We start from the raw sequence: 20,085 nt of genomic DNA on the forward strand, positions 1-20,085 counted from the left end.
CTGGGGTGCCGGTGCTGCGGGAGGGCGGCGGGGAAGCCCCAGCCGCCGCCGCCGCTGCTGCTGTCCGCGGTGGCCACCTGGGCGCGGGAGCCGCCGGCGGTGCCGGTGCCGCCGGGCTGGATGCCGCCGCTTTTCCGGTGCCTGCCGGTGCCGCTGCGGCAGCGGCCGCCGCTGCTCCAGCCGCGCAGGAGGCCGGCCTCGGGAGCCGGCAAACTCTTCCTCGCCGACGAGGAGCCGGGGACGCTGCCCGCCTCCTGCCTGCCGCCGGTGCCGGTGCCGCCGTGTCTCATGGTGCGCGGGGCCGCCGCATGCCGCGCTGCCGCCGCCCCGGGCGCCGCGGGACCCACGCGCGCCGGGGCCAGGGGCTCCGCCGGCAGCGGGAGGCCGCCGGGAGCCCGGGCTGCTGCGGGGGGGGGAGGAGGCCGGGGGCCGGGGGGGCTGCTGGCTGGGGCTCCCGCTGGGGCATTAAGTTGGACGCGCGGCCGGGAGAGGCAGGGCGGGCGCGGGGGCTGCGGGGCCGATAGTTCTCCGCGAAGTTGAAGCCCGGCGGGTGAGGCGGGGGCATCCTCTCCGCCGGCCCTTCATCGCCGCCCGCCGCCGCCTCCCCTCGCCTGCCCCGCCGCCGGGCCGCCGCCCCGCGCTCTCAGCCGGCGGCGCTGGGGGGGCGCGCCCCGCACCCCGCGCCCATGGGCGGCCGCGGCCCCGCGGCTGTCGGCGGCCCCGGTCTCCCGCGCCGCCTTCCCCCGCCGCTCGCTCGCCTTCCCCGGCAGGCAGCGGCGGGCTGGGGGGGGGGGGGGGGGGGGGCGGGGGTGGGTGAGCCCAAACCCGGGGTCGGTGCGCAAAATGGGTCAGGGACGGGGAAAGGGAACCCGGCGCTCGCCGCCCCCCTCCCCGCGGTGGGCTCCGGGAGGGCCGGGCTGGGGCGGTGGGTAGCGAGAGGGCTGCGGAGGAGCTCTCCCGCCCCGGCTCCCTGTGCACAAGTGCAGGGAATGTTCCACTGACCTACATATTTTTCCAAACATACGTGACCTTTTTTTTCCTCTCTCTCTCTCTCGTTCTGTGGGAGGAGACAGGCGAGGATCCAAGAAAAGGAGAAGCTGGAAAGAGAACGAAAGGGGAAGCAGGGAAAAAAAAAAAAAAAAGCCAACAAAATCCTCAACCAAAAAGGCAGCCCCGCTTCAAGGATGGTTTCACAACGCCTCGAGCAAACCCCGGTGTGCCCGCGCGTACATATGTCTATAGCGACATCCCCGCGCTGCGCCGGCGGCCGCCCCTATGGCCTGACCCCGGGAGCCCCGGCCACACCAGCCGGCCGCCGTGCCACCGACCCCGCCGTGCCACCGACGCCGCCCTGCCAGGCTGCGCCCAGGCCCCCGGCCGCCGGCTCCCGGCTCGGCCCCGGGTCGCTCGGCCGGTGGGCTGCGGACGCCCCCTGGCCGGTCCCCGGCCCGCGGGGTGACCCTGCGCCCTGGCCGTGCCCGCTCCCCCGGCAGCGGCGGTGGCCGCGGGTTCCCAGCCGGAGCGGGGCACCGCACCGCCCCGGGGCAGGTTCCCGGCGTCCCCGGGCAGGGGCAGGAGCTCCCGGTTCGGTTATGCAACGCCGCACCGGCAATTAGAGCAAAACCTTGACAGAGAGCTCTTTTTTTTTTTCCCTTGTTGCAAAGTAGGTCATTCTTTTTATTCCCCACTTTTTTTTTTTTTTTTTTCCCTAATACTCCTCCTGCAAAGTGGCCAGTGAGAGATAAGGCAGCGTGCTGGAGCCGGGGAGGAGCCGCTGATTCGGAGCCTCGCCGGGCATTTCTGCGACTTGAGACGGCGGCCGGAGCGGGGTTTGGGGTTGCCCCTTCTCTCACAGGGGGTGCAGAAACAGCCGGGGAGCGCGGGCTCCGGTGGCCGCAGCCCTGGCATCCCCCAGCCTCCCTCGGCTATTGCCCTGCCGGCTGTCGCCCCCCATCCGCCGACGCCCCCCGCCTCTGCACCCGCCGCTTTGCTGGCCCTGCTGCGTCCACCCGGACAAAGCCCCCTCTCCCCGCTGCTGTGCCAAAGAAACGCCTGGAGCAGGCACCTCTTCCACCCGCAGAAGGGGCCTTCTCCCGGGATACAGTCTTTGCTTTTTAGAAGAGTTGCATTTTTTTCTTCGGAGAAGGGATTTGCTGGGGAGGGCAAAGCTGCTTTAGCTGGTGCGAGCTCTGTCCCCACCAGAAGGGCCTGGCTGCACTGCCATACCTGTGCCAGCAGAGTTGGTACGGTGGTCTGGGGGCTGTTTCCCCATCTCCCCCGGTCCATTCTGCCTCCTTTTTAAAGAGATGGTAATCCTTGCAAAATCCCAGCCAGCAGAGACCTCGCTGCCCCCACGGGCTGTGCGTGTGTGGGCGCCGGGGCTGGAGGCTGCTCCAGCTACCCTGCTCCAGCGAGGAGCCACGCCACTTCTCCCACTGCTCCCACAGCCCAGCTCACCCAGTTACCCCACCGTGATGCCTGGGTTACCCCATATACCACATCCAGCCAGTTATTCAATCCAATTCAATCCCAAATGCAAGTGTTAATAATTACGAAGTATGGAAAAACATTGCGCTCTTTTGCTGGGCACTTTTATACCGTACTTTATACAACAGGCATGACTAATGTTGAAAGGGTAAAGTTGTTTACTTTTAACCAAGATTAAATACAAAACTTTGAAAAGCTCCTCCCTTCCTTTGGATGAAACCCAGCATTTTTTCCCATTTGGAAATTGTCAAACAGTGGTTAAACAATCCTTTGGCAAACAAGCAGTGCCTGAGGGAATAAAGCATCAGATACATGGGGAGTGGAATAAAAGACATTTCTGTTCCTGAGGTATTTTTCTTGTGTTGCACAACGAAGTAGAACATAAAATCTTCAAGCCTTGTAAGGTTAGAGAAAAGGAGCTTCCCATGATTACATATACCACATGATTTGATATTCCTATCCTTTTGAAAACCTACCAAAACCCTGCCTCCCCCCCCCCCCCCCCGCCCCCAACCCTATGCTTTCAAAAGCTGGGAAGCCAAGTACCTTGAGGAAAATACCACACTGAGAAAGGCAATCAGAAAGACACAGGGGTGCATGTACAAAATTACATCTCTACCGTGTTTTAACCTTTTCCCTGTGAATTTTTAAGGACTCCATTGCACAAGTGAAGAAGTGAGACTGGTTAAGGTTTGTTTCTTAATTCATTCCCTAGGTTACCAGTGTAAACTTTAATGAGGGCAACAAAGGGTAGATTGGCTGAGGGTGAGGCAGGCTTTCCTAGCGCATACCTGAGTCCCGTTGTGAAATACCACATTCAAAACACGCGGCCTTTCTCTCGCCCGGGTGAGACATGGAAAATAACCAAATGCTGTCAATGCTGCCTTTGGTTTGGAAATTAACCAAGGGATTACACCAGATGCCACATGCAAGAACTTTAGGGAAGGAGCCCAGCGTTCAGTTTTAAAAAATTAAATTGTTTTATAATCTTGACATATTAGTAAGCAACTTTTCAGACACCAGGAGCCTGTGATCCAAAGCTGCAATCCCTTTTGTTTCGACTAGAATAGGCTGGCCAACCTTTGTGGCCCAGAAATGACACAGCAGGGTTTTCAGTGGGCCGTGAACCACAAGCTAGGTGTCTCCCAGGGTGGAAGGCCAAGAGGAAGAGTGGGAGAGGACAGCAGCTCCCCTGGGACCCCGCTGTTCCATTGTGGCAAGCCCATGGGAGGGGTGTGGCGTTGGGTGCAAGTTCAGCCCAGACGTACTGGGTTTAAATCTGCTAGCTTGCTTTCTCCTGCTGCCAGGGATTCGGATTATGTGGTGGCACCACCACATGATGTGATGTGATCTGCAAAGGACACCACTTGGCTCCAGAGCCAGAGCCTGGCCACCACAGCCTGGAAGCACAGGCATTACCCGAGCAATATCGATGCTCTTAACCTTTGACAGACACAAGTACGTGTTGTGGGGAAATAAGATGCAATTTGCAGCCCTTAATTGAAGTGTGAAGCCTACATTTGGATTAGTGTTTGTGTAGAAGTAAAAAGGGGTCCCCCAAATAATCGTCCTCTAATCAACATAAATAGCAACAGTGGTGGAAAAGTCGGGGGGTGGGGGTGGGGAGGGTTGGCACTGTGGGAAGGAGGAGCACAATAGAAAAGAATAAAGGACCCTCAAAAAGGACCCTCAAAAAGCTGACCAAATTGCACTGAATCTGAAACCATTCTCTTAAGTTTACAAGTAAGTAAAGAAGAGATTGGCAAGGATTAGTTTGATTAATATTAATTCAGGGGCAGGACAGACCTTCGGGCCAATTGTCTCTCTACCTTCCATACTGAGAAGGGGCAAATACATGGCAAATAAATCCAGTGGCTCCTGTTAGTCAAAGGAGTTGCACCAGCTGTGGCTGCTGGGAGCTGGGCACTGCTTTCCAGCTGGGCTGGCTGGGGGAGGTAAGCAGGGGAGCACAAGGGCAGGTGTGGGGAGCTCCATCTTTGGGTAACACGCTTCTGTAACCAGTTTCGGCAGAAATTTCTGCAGAGGAATAGTCTTCAGAGAATCAGCATTATTTTTCGTTCTGCGGTTTACAGCTTCCTGAGGGCGAGAGAGGCAGTGCATACTTATCAACCAGCAGCACAGCCTCCGAATCAGGGAAAGGCAGAGAGATGCCACAGTGAAACGGACTTCAGATGCATCCTACTGGTGCTGCCCCAAGCACTGGGGTAGGATGTCTGATGGGTCTTCAGGATCTCTTCATCTAGGAAACCAAACTCCCTGGTTTTCTGTACGGTTCTGACAAGAGAAAAACCAACTTGCTGGACTTGCCTTTGTCTGATCTATTTTGAAGCAAAAATCTATCCATTGCCAGGGTTTTCATGGAAGAACTTAGTCATGTATACAACCTACCTGAGGGTTTGACTTTCCCAGCTTATTCAAAAAAGGGGTTGCAGGTTTTAAGTGGTTAATGCACAGAGTGGGGAGGAAGAAGGCATGCATTGAAAAATTAGTGACTGAATGCTGGATAGATTTTAATGCCTGGAAGGGCTGAAATTGCTGCTGAGGGTGCAGAAAGCCCTAAAGCTTTGTGCCTGGCAATCTTGTGGCTGAGCATTTACAGCCTTCCTGGGAAGCAAGACAGCTCTGCAGCGTGAGCTGTACGTATGCACTCATTGCCACAGAATGCACTGTATGCATATGTGTCAGCACGGTAAGCCAGAGCTCAAGGCTGTGGAGACGATTCCTTCTTATATGGGAAAAAGATGATCCACTCATCTGCTGGTTGACGGTGGCCTTTGTGCCAGTGCATCCCTTGGCCCATACAAGACCTTTTGTTCACTCGCAGCAGGATGGAAATATATCTCATGGCAAAGTCTGGTTTCAGCAGGACTGTGCTGGTTAATATGAATAAGGAATAATGGTGTGGCTGTACCTGGCAGAAAGGCTCTGGTCTGGAAACAGGCTGATGGAGCGTGTTCAGCTTTGAGAGCTGTTCAAGAAAGTGAAGTTCAGACTCAAATCCAGGAGTAAAGGATCTGCTATTTTTCTTTGGAAGTCCTAGTGAAACAGGAGATAATAAAGGGTTGTAGTGCCACAGTTGAATTAAGAATGGCTGGGAGAAATCTGCATGCAAACTTGGCATTGTCGGCTTTACCTTGTCTAAGAAAACCAACTGCATTAATGTTGGATTGCAGTAGTATTTTTTTGGCAAGACACAAACCCTATGAATCTGTACAAATGTTTTAATTCCTGGCAGGTTTCATAGCGACTTCCTACCTCTTCCAGAAGCCCTTGACGAGCAGCATGAAGGTGTAGCAAACCGTTGCCTCTCTCCTTACAACAGGCAGCCTGATTCCTCTCTGCTGACTTCAGCAGGAGCTGGGTTAGGCTTGGAATTCATCCTTACTTTCAAGATTCCAGTTTCCCAAATTCTTTGCTAGTTGCTGCCTCCTCTCTTTTTTCCTGAGTACTGTTCTTGCTCACAGTCTTGGAGTTACCCTACCTACCACCACATGCTCACTCTTCCAAATTCTTCTCAGCTTGCTTTCATTCTATGCAGCACTCTACTCTTGCACCTACATTAAGCTCATTATGTTATTATTACTCATCTGTTAACAAAAATACAGAAGATTTAAATGGGAAAGTTAAGTAAATAACAGAAAAAATATGAAAAATCTTCAAACTTGGGGGTATAAGGATCTGCCTTTACATATACAGCTCTACCATCTATGATTTTCAAAGCAGTAAGCAACTATCAATATCAGGGCATTGTGTAAGTCTGAATTTAGCTGCTTGACTTCAAAAGACCAACTCAGAAGATTTCATTCCAGGATGTTTGTAGCATATGTGCTCAGATTTTTCTCATTGTTTTTGCCTATGCAGCTCCTACATATGAGACAAAAACAATTAGGACCATAGATTCTGACCTTCTGAACAAATCCAGAACACAGAATTTCCTCTTCTCCTCTCTTCTCCTCTCTTCTCTTCTCTTCTCTTCTCTTCTCTTCTCTTCTCTTCTCTTCTCTTCTCTTCTCTTCTCTTCTCTTCTCTTCTCTTCTCTTCTCTTCTCTTCTCTTCTCTTCTCTTCTCTTCTCTTCTCTTCTCTTCTCTTCTCTTCTCTTCTCTTCTCTTCTCTTCTCTTCTCTTCTCTTCTCTTCTCTTCCTCTTCCTCTTCCTCTTCCTCTTCCTCCTCTTCCAGTACCTTATTTTTATGTTTTAAAAAGACATTTATCTTGACTTTAAAAAAAAATATAAAAAATCCAAATCTGGTTCATCACTTCATTGTCTCTTTCAGTGTTTTGACTAGTGTTGCCTAAATGGCAGTGCAGTAGGCAGTAGATGTCAATGAGGCACTAGGAGTGTTCTGCAATGTGCTCACTCCTGTCCAAACAGACATTAAATTCCTGGTAAAAAAAAAAAAAAACAACACCCATACCCTACTGAGTTAAATCTTGCATTTAAAAACAACTTACTTTGCTGTTTTAAGCTCTTAGTCTGAGCGTAGTCACACAATTAAAAAAAAAAGTTCAGAAAAAATTTTTCCTTTTAGCTAAATTATTTCCTTTCTATGTTGTCAATGAAAATGGGCTGCTTCATAAACTTCTCTTCCTTTTTTGTGGCTGTCAGCTCCTCTCCCTGATATTCATGCAAATGCTGTTCCGATTTCATTGTGAGCACCCCAGGAGAGCGTTGAAACACAAACAAAACCCTTGAAAACAATTGCACTAATGTAGAATCAGGTGAGGTGTTATGTTGCTTTTGCAAAGTCAGAGCTTTGGCTGTAAAAACTTGGAAGGTGTATTTGGCCTCCGTCATTAGGGTCAGCAGCACTCAGATGCAGCTGCTAGCAGAGGCTGTGCTATTCTGCTTGCACAGAGCATTGCAGGAAGGAAGGAAGCATAGAAAAGAAAGTGTTAAAAAGGTAAATATTGACTCAAAGAAAGGAGACATAAAGGAGAATGTGGGAGAACTGTAAATGAGCTAGAAAGGATGAAGAAAAATTCCTCAGCAACTGTAATTAGGTTAGATTTCAGAAGTAATTGCAGTATTCCAGCATCAGCAGATGCTGAAGGCAATATTTGCCCTCAGCTGCATTTGCAGAGAAGGCAGTGAGTTGTTTCAGCCCATGGGGCCTGATCCTGACATGGTTGCACCAATTGCACACAGACATGAGCCCAGTGTGGCAGCTGATGTTCTCCCTTTCCATGCCACTAGAAGCGGAAGCAGCGTGTTTAAACTGTCACCAGTGCCTGGCTGATGCCGCCACCTTTGCAGAAGGCATGGGGAGGCTGCGCTGGTGCCTACCTCCTTGCGCAGGTTGGAGAAGTAACTGGGATGTGGGAACAGCAGTCCTCTCTGGTTCCTTTAAGATGTACTTCTCCTGTATAAAACCAGATTATACAGGCTTTCTGCAGGGAAAATACATTTCACCTTTAAGTCTTCTGCAGAGGTTTTACATTAGCAGTTCATGCACCATCAGAAAATCAATTACGATTCGTATTACGTGCAGATGAACAGCACAGAGTAAAGGAGAATTCATTTTACACAATGTTTTTAATAAAATGCTAAATACAGCAAAATATTTTCCAAAGGGCTATTTATAGGCTCTGTGTGGGAAGTATGTCTCCAAGGGGAAGTCTGCACCTTTGTGATTCGGATGAGGAGTGAGTCTCAGCCTTCTTAATGTTAACATTGGTCAAGCACATATTTCTGCCAGGCTGGATTAGACACGACAACAGTCCTGTATTGCAATGGCTGTAACTGCACGCTGAAAACCACTTTTTCTTCTAAAAATTAGTTTCATAGGCTGCATTGTTGCAACGCCAGTTGTTGCAAGGCCCTAAAATAACTGAATTGCTCCTTCATTCTTGACACTCTTACCATCTTTTTCCTGTTCTTAATGCCAAAGCAGTTTGCTGATTAGATTTGCTTTGTGTATTTCAGTAAATCATTGACATCAGCACCTCCTTAGAGACAGACGTATCTACAATAACAGCCCTATTCCTACCTGAGTGTGGGCATGTAGCTGGGGCAAAGAGGGGGACTCAGTTTTATCAGGAAGCAATTATGAAAATAAGAACAGCAATGCAGGGCCAGACCAAACTATGCTGCCTCTAACTGCGGCCAGAAAGAGAAGTCTGAGGGAATGAATAAGACTAGCACAAGCATGCGCTTCCCTGGAGTGCTCTCTCAGCCATCAACAGTTTATGCTCAGGAGCTCCCTGTATGGCCATGTAACCACCATGGGCAGCATCTTCCTGCAGGGAACCCCACAGCTTAACTATACACTTTATGAAGAGCCATCTGGTTTCGCTCATGTTGAACCTGCTAGCTTTATTTGGCACCCTTTCATTCTTGTGTTGGAAAAAAAAGGGAGCAATCAGTCCCTCTCCGTCTTCTTTACACTACTTGCGGTTTTATAGACATGTACCATATCCTCTCTCAGCTCTCACTCTTCCAGCCTGAAGAGGCAAAGTATGGAAACTGTTCCATAGTTTTGGTCATCTCCGTGGCTCTTCTCTGAATGTTTTCCACTGTATTTCCTTTAAGGTGAGGACCAGGACTGCACATAGTATTCAACAGGCAACCTAAGTGGGCACACACTAAATCTGTGTAGGTGCAATGATGGTGTTCTTGCTTTTCCTTCCCTTGTAAGTGCTAACACAGTGCAATGGCTTTTGTGTCTGAGATCTTCTGAGATGCATAGTACGTTTCAGTGACATAGGCTCAAGAACAGTTTTTTCCTTTTACCTTTTTTTTCTAATAGTCCTGCTGAATCCAACTCAAAATAATATAAATTTGTCTTAACTTATCTACAGATTTAGCTCTATTGAAAGAAAAAACCCAGCTAGAATATTGCTAAGGAGAAAATATATTCTTGTTCATTGTAACTTCCAAGATTTCTGCAGGGGCTATATTTAAGTTGCGTACACAAAAAATAGCCATGCAGGAGGAGGAAGGGAGATCAACCACAGAAAACTTGAACAGCAAAAGGAAATGTTTCAAAATGTTCTAAACTTGTGAAAATAAATGTATGATAGGATAGAATAGAATAATACAAAGAAACCCTTTCACATTTCCCCTGCAATAGAACGTACTCCCTTCTTTTAAATATTTTTGTTAGAGCTAAAACCTGTGAAACCATGAAAACAACTAAAATAACAGATGAATCCCTCTGCCAGTTGCTATTGCAATCTATTACTAGCAGGAAGGAAGCATGTTTATTTAAAAATATCCTCCGTGCCCTTAAAGATGTAGTCAGATGTTTATATTACTGGAAAACTGTTGTAAATATCATAATTATCCAGTTCCGTTTTCAGTTCACAATCCCTGCTTAGGTGTATTATTTTATGTCTTACAAATTTAATCTAATCCGTGCTGGTACTATTAAGACTGACAGGGTGCTGTAGAAAAGCAGCAATGATGACCTAAGGTTCAGTCTGACGTTTCCTCCTTCCAGGGTATCTGAAAGCTATTTCCCACTCGGCTCCACCAAACAAGCCGCCAAGGCTCCCAGCTGACACCCACCCTCAGGTTTTCCACCAGTCCCTCCTGCAGCGGTGGCCCGAGCTCCCTGCTGCCACCCCGGGACTAGTCTGACAACCTCAAACTAAGGGACACGGGGTGCAAATACGGAACCTCTGCCTCAAAATCTCTCTCCAAAGTGGTGCCTAAGTATCTCCAGCTGCTTTATGAAAGTGGGCGAAATGGTCTGCAAGTTTCATTTCAATTTAAAGATTCCCTGCTTTAGCTCGACTTGCAACAATCAGCAGTGGCATTCAGCTTTCAAAGGGGCTGGTAAGGCTGTATTGGCAGGAGTGTGCTGGCCTGTTCGCTACTTCTGAGACGAGCAAACAGCTCTGGTCTGCATCACACAAACAGAACTTCATATTTTCAAAACCTTTGATCTGCGAATTTCCTACCCCTACCACTCTATCTCGGGTTAGATATTTGGAAGTCTTTGATGAAGATGCAAACATTTCGTTGGGGCACTATGAGCTTTTCACTTTTGTCTTTCTCTGATTATTTATTTTTAGAAAGACAGAAAGCAAAGATCTTTTCTGTGAGGATGCCTGCCCCAGGCAGCCACTATTCACAGTGGAAGCTGAGTAACAGTTTGCTATTCAAACAGAAATCTGAGTGTGTTGTACAATTGCAACAATATGAGACTGACATGGAAAGATGGCATGGAGCCATTCCTGCCCGCCTGGTAGAGAAGGAAGCTTTTGGAAAGGCAGGTGGAGAAAGGTAGCAACAATATATTGGCAAAGCATGAAGCGAGGGTGAGGAGGCCATCAGCAGCCATGTGGAGCATTGAGAAGAGGGGACAAGAGGCCGGGATGAGATGCACAGAGGTCTGGTGGGAGGTCTGGAATGAGACTTGCAGGAATTTGGTATGGCTTAGCGATGTGAGCAATTTGCTGAGACCCTGGAGATTTTAGCCTAAGTCTGAAGTTCAGTGAGCTGCCTTAATGCCTCTGGCAAGTCACTTCACCTCCCCGCATCTCAGATTTTCCCCCTATATCTTCCTGCTCATCAAATCGGTGTCAACAACTGATTGTCAAGAGGTGAGAAAAGAAAGATAAATTGTGCTGGGATTTGCAGATGAGGACATGGAGCCTGAGTCAAAAGCTGAGATGATTCTTTGTGGTTTAGGGGAAAGGGATGAGATTACATTAGCTCCCTTCAGCTAGGTCTTGAGCAGAAGATCTGACATCGTTATGTTCTCAGCTCTAAATGCGGAGAGAGCGGTGCTGGGGATGAGGTACAGAACGTGCAGCACGCAGCCAGCACGACAAAGTCGTTGCCAGGTAGAGATAAATGTAGGACAGCCAAATTACATAAAGCCCGTCTCTCTTGGTCTTTGGCTGCTAAAGAAGGATGGGGTGTTCAGAACCCCCGCCCTGTGCGATGGGGCAGAGCACAACGAGCTAAACTGCTCCTTTAATTTGTACTCAGGGAGCAACGCATGCTGGTGCCGCTTTGTGTTTATTTTTTGGTTGAATAATCAAAATCAGATAGGCTATGTCCTCGTGGATGTGCTCAAGACTGTTTTCAGTTCTCATGTACGTGATGATGGGCCTTATCATGTGCTGGTGAATTAGTTTGTTTACACAAGCTTGGCTTCAAAGGCTGAGCATCGTATGTATGAACACTGCACAGTGAGGAAGAGCTGCAGTCTGAGCCGTGGGTCTTGACCATGTTCTCTATTCAAAGGGCCTCACAAACTAGCACTCCAGTCCTGTGTGCTGCACCCATGTCCCCTCAGAGATAGATGTCAATGTCAGGACTCCAGTTTTAATGTTTTAGAAATTAAATTTTAGAGTTTCAGACAGTTACTCCAATACATCTGGAAACTGCAAGCTGTTTATGCAAAGATAGCCATAGCGTATCTCCGTTCAGAGAGGCAGTATCCACTACTCAAAAAATATTCTAAAAGGTCAGAAAAAACAGGCTTACATGCAACCTTAGGAACTCACTTGATCGTCAACTACTAATTGGGCTTCCTGAGGCCAGGGCACAGTCCCCCTCTGTATGAAGAAGGACTAGTTTAACCCAAGCTCCTAGCTCAGGTTATGGAGGAAATGTAATAGATTTTATACATCTTAAACAACGAGCTCTCCTGAAGCAATAATTCTTTTCACAGAAGGAAGAGCCATGGACTGGTGCGAAGAGAACTGAGACTCCTAAACACACCAAATCCATTCAGCATAGATGAATTATTTATATTTCTAAAGGGTTTTAACTGAAATTATGAATGAATCCAACTCCCCCTTCAATTCATCCAAATTTTGGTGTCTACATGTCAGCTGGGTGTCTAAGCTTCTGCAGTAGTCATTGGAGATCTAAAGACTACAGTCAGCAGAGCTGGGGTAGTTCTGCTGAGCAGACAATGCAGTTTACCTTATAGCACTGTGAATTATCTCTCTTAACTCAATTCCCTATTGACTGTATTTCCATTGACTGGTGGAAGCTTAGGCACCTGGCCACATACGGATATCTGTATTGCATGCCATTAAATTTAGGCATCTGTATCAGCCACTAAATCACTCTCTATAAGACTTATTAGGTCAGATTCATCAGGGCAGGTGTGTGGCCTTCTGTTCTGTGTGCAGAACTTCTCATATTGTCAAGACTGAAAATTGAAGTGACAGGTCTTAAAACCGAATAAATTGCTTCAGAATATGCTTTATATAGACAAAATGTATTTGAACTTCAAAAATCCTGAGAACTAAAATTAAATGTCTGAAAGAATACTTGAATGCACCATCCAAAGAATATGATCCTGAAATAATTATCTTGAAATATGAGGGCTGATTGTCACCGACACTTACCATGGAGGCTGAATTAGACCAGAGTCAAGGTCCATGCAGCCTCACACCCGGTTTTCCATGCAGGTGGTCAGAAGGCAGTCTAAAAAGGAGTGATCCCTCCCCTTCTATGCCATTGCAACTTCAGCGGTCAACAACCATCCCGACACTTTGTACACTGGACAATGCACCCAGGCTACTTTGTGTAGTGCCTCTATGGGCTTTCTCCTCCACAAATCATTCAAACCCTTTTGGAATCTGTTCATATCTTGGACTCCCTCAACATGTGTTTCTTCAGGATGAGAAATTCAGGACCTACTGTTGTGGCAGTAAGCTCCACAATTTAAATATGCTGTGTGAAATCAGCATTCCTTTGGTTTTCTTCAGATGTGTTTCTCAGAGGCAGCCCCTTGTTCTAGCATCTGGTGAAATAGCAAACTGTCATTTCCTGCTCACCTTCTCCATCGATTTTCGCATTTTATAGATGTCTATTTTAGTCTGTTAGAACAAATGTTGTTTTATAATAGTTGCAAATGTTTGAAGAGACATTAGTTTGTATGAGAACCAGCTCCAGGAACCTGAGCAAGAACTCACTGTAGCAAGACATCCCTAATGAATATAAAATATCTAGGGGGAAAAAATCACCTTCAGAGATTTAGCACTGGATTGTCACCCAACAGAGCCCTTTGATTTGGTCAGATATTTTTAGTACATGAGTTGTTGGTTCCTGTGAAACAGGACGGAGGATGGCTAGAGTCTCTTTCTCCATTTGTTTTGGTTCCCACATGAGATCCAAGGTATGAAATCCTTACCCATTCACAAAGCCCCCTCAAGCTGAATGCATTACTAGCGATATCTTCAGTTTCCATTTCTAAGGAATGAGAAAATGAGAAATATTTGTAAATGGGTGTTGCAAACCACTGGTTTAGGTAAAGCTTGTATATAATTCACATAAACTTAAATCCTTAGCAAGTTTCAGTCATCAGAGGATATCAAGTTTAACAGCAAGTTTTAATGCAGCCATAATAAAATGCACAGCCCTGATCATCATTAACTTGCAGTTCTAGGTAGAGGGTGTACATGTCTCGGTTCGTATACTGAGGAAGGTCTACTTATTTTAGGTTATTTTGGTAGGCAAATGTGCTATTCAGTGATAAAATAAGGGGAAGATACACTATTTCTGTTGTTTTGTTATTCTTTTATTATTACTTAAAACAGCCTGGGAAAATTAACTAGGAGAATTTCAGGTGAATTTTACAGTAACTACTTCTCATGTATTTAATAGATCTACCAAGCAGTTCTTACAAGTGATAATTTCAGCAGTCAACAGGAATATAGACTGAAAAATTGAATGCAGATTACTGAGAGGAAGATTGGAAACTGATAGACGAGCATGAGAAATTGGTACCAATAAACACAGCATAAATTACAGACAACTCAATTTCCTGTAGAGCATGGATTCTTCATCTTCTCTGAAGAAAAACTTGGGATCTTAAATTCTGTGTGCTAGTGTAAAAGCTGTTTTTTCCACATGACTCCTGGCTCTGTGCATATGTCCAATATATCAGTGAATCACAGCTTTTCACTGAACCCTTTCTTTTGGGATATGCTATATTATATCATAAATCTTGAGGCAGGTGGGGAAATGAAGCATTTAAAAAAAATTAGCTTACTGAAGCACCTGCCTTTCTTACAGTTCTTCAAAGCATGACCCGGTCTGGAAAAAGCTCCTGGTTCAACATCTCATATATACAATTAAATTAAAATGCTTAATCGTGCAGAGCATTAGTCAGTGCTTATCTCCTGAGGAACCAGAAACTTTATGAATGATGCCTGCTTCCCACCGTGAGGAGTAAAATTACACTATTTCAAGAATATACGTGTTAAGCACCTAAGGCTGTTTAGAGAAGTCTGAGATCCCATAATACACCGTTATGACTTGTGAAAAAGTGTTTTGTGAAGCAAGGTATTTAGTTTGGAAGCTAAAATGAAGAAATTGTGAAATTAAATTGGGTAAAATCATTTTTGCTTTGCTGATAAGCAATTTGCTAATTAAGAAGAGGGAAGTGACTGTCTTGAGCTATGCTAATGAAAAAAAACCTTGGAATAGAAGCCTAGCTGTCTTTTGGAGGGAAAAAATAAAACCACATTTGCAAGAGTACCATGTGCATCTGTTCTAGTTTTGGCTGGGATGGAGTTAATTTTCTTCTCAGTAAGCTAGTACAATGCTGTGTTTTGGATTTAGTATGAGAGTAATGTTGATAACATGCTGATACTTTTAGTTGTTGCTAAGTGATGTTTATACTGAGTCAAGGGCTCTTTAGCTTCTCAGGCCCACCAGCGAGCAGGCTGGAGGGGCATGGGAAACTGGGAGGGGACACAGCTGGGATAGCTGACCCCAGCGGACCAAAGGGGTATCCCCATACCATATGGCATCATGCTCAGCATATAAAGCTGAGGGAAGAAGAAGGAAGGTGGGATGTTTGGAGTGGTGGTTTTTGTCTTCCCAAGTCACTGTTATGCATGACAGAGCCCGGCTTCCCTGGGGATGGCTGAGCACCTGCCGGCCCATGGGAAGTGATGAATGAATTCCTTGCTTTGCTTTGTTTGTGTGCGAGGCTTTTGCTTTACCTATTAAACTGTCTGCATGTCAACTCATGAGTTTTCTCACTTTTACTCTTCTGATTCTCTCCTGGATCCCACCAGGTGGGGGGGACTGTGTGAGCAGCTGGGAGGGGGGGCTTGGTTGTGAGCCGGGGTTAAACCGTGACAGCATCTCAAAACCACGTTGATGAATGTCAGCCCGTGAACAACTCTAACTTGTATGAGGTGGGCTACTAAGAAAGATACTGGGAATAAACCCATGGCATAGAAGTATAGGGTCTGATTTGGATGTGAGCACTGGGCTCAGGCAGGTGATCGAGGCATGCACCTGGCACCGCACTATGGGCACAGGGGCTCTGCCTGCTCTCAGGACTGCAGCCAAGAGGCATCCCTGGTTGGAAAGGCAGGTGTAGAGGAATGAAGCTGGGTTAATTAGCATTGATAACATACAGCTGTGGGCTGGCTTCAGGGGCGGCGGGTTGGCTGATGTAGATAAGGTGCAGCTGTGGCTGGTTCTGTTAAATGGTTGGGCAGCCAACGAAGAGAGAGCAGCCAAGGAAGAGAGAAGAGGAAGAAGCAGAGAGGAAGACAGAGAGGGCCCTGGATGAGGCAAGATGAGGAGAAGGCAGCAGAGGGGCTGGCATGAAGAGTATGCTGGTTTGAGATGGTAAAAGACCTTGTTGCAGCTTGATAGTTTGGAGAGTGCTGCAACGGGCAGGGAGTCATCGTTGTACAGCCCTGAGCTGTGACACAGGTCCTCCCTCTTGTCCCCAGTGCTAGGGGCTCTGGTGTGCCTGGTGACAGAGGGACAGAGGAGCCCAAGTACTGTACCCAGGCCTGGCTTGTCACAGCTCTGGCTGTGCCTAGGACACAGGTACCTGTCTGGGAAATGCCCTGCTTTTGAGCCACACCAGCACAAAACAGTACACGAAGGGAAGTTTAGGAATCAGGCTAGGCTTTGGGTTTGTGCTAGGTTTAATTCATGGATGTGCTAGCCTGCAGTCCTGATAGCGCTTACTGAACACTGCAGGACCGATTTATTTCCTGGAAGCATCCTTGAACAGAACACCGCTGATGGCAGCGCCACTGGCATTTCCAGCCACAGCAATGCATGTACCTGTCACAAAACCTTGGGATTACCTAAACCAGGCTGTTTAGAAATGTTGGTTGTGTTTTCCTGTGGGAAAGAGAGGAGTGGGTTTCTGCAGTTTGTTTTGAATGTGCAAGTGACATTATGGGAACAGGGTGGTGTCTCGAGAAAAGAAATCACAAAAGTCACATGTGTTGTCTGACTTCAAGCCTACTAAATACTGTCCAGATAATGTCTGTATCTATAGGGATCAATCAAGATGACTGTGCAAACACGCTTGTGCCCCCTAATAATTCCCACTTTCACCCGCAAGTCAAGAAAAGTGAAAAAGTACAAATAACCCCCCCCCACTAGTGTAAATATTGTCCATAAATATTTTATTAGTTTATTTTGGTTTACTTGTGGAGCACAATTAGAAGGAGCAAGGGCAGTAGAAGAGGGAGGGAGGGAGAGGGGGAATGTACCTGCAGTTTTCAAAAGAAATATCAAGAGATTTTCCATAAGGCAGTTTTAAGCTGTAAGTGCCTTGGCAAATCTGTAATGAGATTTTTCCAAACGGTGTTCAAAATGTCATCCAATTTTAAATCTGTAATATTGGTTTAATCTCCAAAAATGAAATAATAATGTTTGTCTTTACTACAGCTGATACAATCTTGTACTCCTTTCCAGACTAAGCTCCTTCTGATTTTAGTGATCTGGGCCCAGTAATACACGTTTGACTTATCAGTTTATTTACAGCTTGGAGCTGCCATTGCCATTAGGTATCTAGGATACACATTTTGCACACATAGAGCACACACAGACCATGTACTTGTAGACATACTTTCATTGAATATGATAATGCAAGGATCGTTATCCTACCTAAAGAAATGCATTTGAATTGCATACATCTAAAGCTACCCTCCAAACACCAGATAAATACCTTCCAAAAATAGCATCACTCATTTTTCACAGCAGGTGTCATTCATCAGGTATAAGGCTGCATCTAAACGTGTTGGTAATAATAATTCAGTTTGGTGTGTGATTCCAGCTCATTACTGGTAGCCCCAGGCACTGGGGGCTAGTGAAGTCACTGGAGCAGCACAGAAATATTTAATCCTATCACAAATATTTAGTCCTGCAACGTGAATATTACACAAACATTGATCCTATAAGTTAAAAAGAGTCTGAAGAACCTGGCTTTTCTCCTTCAGCTGTCTGACCTGTCTCACTGTTTGTTCGCCTCCATGGTACCGTGTGCTAAGCTGGACCAGCTCCAGGCTGCCTATCATGCCTGGTCTGGAAGGGGGCGGTGGGCACGGGAAAGGGGGAGCTGGGGGAGCGGGTCCTGCCCCTCCTCGGGCAGCACCGGTGGCTGGCGGAGCAGTGCCTGCAGCTCTCCCTGTGAAGAGAGGATGCTGCAGGTGCAGGGCAGTGTGGTCCTCCATGCTGCTCCTGCCCCTGCCGTGGGATCCGCCCCCAGGTGGCGGCACCAAAGTTATTTTGGAGGTGGGGATGATGACCTGTTGCTGCCCGTCACGCTTTGGCACCTTGCTCCGCCGCCATAAAGCACACAGCGGTGGTGTGGGTGCTGGCACACCGAGAGCATGGCGCTTGGGGTTCCCTGCTCACCACAGGCCCTGCCACCATGCCAGTGGAGCATCCCTGTGAAAGGCCGTTTTCAGCATCCCCCCTCAGGAATGCTTCAACCACAGCTAGCAGATTTGCAGATGAGAAAATCCACCGTGCAAAGGCTAATTAAGAGTCTGCAGGGAATCTTGTTGCATGTTTCTGCTTAATTTGTAATATTCACACTAGGCCTGACAAAAAGACACCAAGGGGACAGGAGCATTTCCAACAACTTTTAATGGGCTGTTTGCCCCGGGACACCAATAATGAAAGGCCGGTTTGCACATGCAGTGAAAGGGCTCTCTTCAGGCCCCACCAGACACCAGAGCCTGTTGACCTTAATTAAGTTTCATGGCACACTTGGCTTGGTCCTGCAGTAATTGCTCAGCCTTTACTTATATGCGTTGGCTAAATGGGAGTGCTCTCCTCGGCAGCAGCTCACAGGGAGTGCAGGGCATCATGAGACCTTTGCGCCAGTGCCCTGTGCCTCTGATGTCCTCTGCTGTCCTCTGCTGTCTCTCTTCCCCACAGCTTTGCTTCATCTTCTACCCCTCCTACTCTTCAATCCCTTCTGGTGCTTTCAGTGCGATATGCTAAAGATCAATTCCTTTAGCAGCATGGCAGTAACAAGTAATTACCGTTTATTATTACTTACTATTGTTACAGAAACATTTCCAAAACTTGTTTGTGTCCTGTGTGTTCACGGTGCTGCACAACGCAAAAAGCAGGACCTCACATCTGCTTCTCAGGACCTTGCCATCCGGACACTCGCTGGTTTTGTTTTGAAATCTGAGTTACAGAAACACAAGGTGGTCTGAAGTCTCCTCAGATGACAAGCCTAGGGCATCGACAGTCACCTGGAGGTGGCACATGGGGCAAGGGGTCCGACCCCACCCTGCCCTGCCTGCCCTTCCCCTCCCCAATCATGCACACTCCCGTGGCCACGAAGCAGATATGCTGCTTGCCTGTGCCGAGGGGAAGGGAGGGCATCCCTTGCATCAGCAGTCCCAAAGCAACTGGTGGGCATACTGTCCCTGCCGTGTCCCACTGCCCAAGCCCTCTGGTTGGACAGTGTGGAGAGGGTGGCTAGATCCCCGTCTGGGGGATGAGGAGAGATGATTGCTGAGGCCATGGGGTGATCCCAAAGAAGCCTTTGCCTTCATTCACACTTACAGACCACAGACCTAGAGAAGAAACTGTCTCAGCTAGTCACAAGGTTTTATCCTCCCCTGGGGTCCCAGGCTGTACAAAGAAGATCCCACCAGCTCTCCTGATATTTCTTTTTTTGTGTGTGTCTTCTGGAAACAGAGATAAATTCCCCAACAGCCCCCAGGGAGTCAGAAAAGGCATGCTTAGGCTTTGATCATCTCCTTGAGGGGGAAATAAAGTAGAGAAATGGGCAGAAAAATGTGTGCAATGCTGAAGAGACAAGAGGGGGGTGAGAAGAGGGAAAGGAGAGACTGTGGTGGGGAGAGAACAAGGAGAGGTGAAGAGTGGAAGGGATGGAAAGCAGAGAACAAAGGGGAGAAACCCTGAGCATTTGAAAGAGCAGGTAAATGAGGGAGCAAGTGGAGCTGGGAAAGAGGAACACTACCTTAGGAGAGACATATAACAAAGGAAAGAAAAAGGAAGTCTTAGCAATGTATTAAATAGGAAAGAAATGGGGAACAAGGAGCTAAAGAAAACCACAATCAGAAAGAGAAGACTTCCTTGCAGAGAAAGAGAGATGAAGGCAGGCTTATTCTAGTGGGTGAAAGTACTGGAATCTGAAGAAACATGTTAAAGCAATACATTACAAGCTTGACACGCAAAAGCAGAGGCATAAACTGTTACAGAGAGCAAAAGAAAAGGAAGTGGAAAAAGGAAGCATGTGGAACAAAAGGAAACAGGGCACGTAACAGTTTTAAATATTATTAAATGTAGAAGCTGGATTAAAAAGTCTATTGCTGAGCTCATTTCTCTCTTTAGAACTGTACAGTATGAAAC

At 47.4% G+C, this 20,085-nt stretch overlaps 1 protein-coding gene across 2 annotated transcripts in view; it reads right to left on the bottom strand.

Moving 5' to 3' along the window:
- NPAS2 (neuronal PAS domain protein 2) overlaps positions 1-20,085 on the bottom strand; it is a 168,781-nt gene that overhangs the window by 106,164 nt on the left and 42,532 nt on the right. For both annotated transcript variants that reach the window (XM_080377286.1, XM_080377287.1), the window contains exon 1: positions 1-20,085. This exon is cut by the window's right edge and continues 42,532 nt beyond it. In XM_080377286.1, coding sequence (XP_080233412.1) covers positions 1-290 — 290 coding nt within the window. In that variant the 5' untranslated portion in view covers positions 291-20,085.

This window comes from Falco punctatus (genome assembly GCF_963210335.1).
Source record: "Falco punctatus genome assembly, chromosome: 2".
Classification (NCBI taxonomy): Eukaryota; Metazoa; Chordata; class Aves; order Falconiformes; family Falconidae; genus Falco; species Falco punctatus.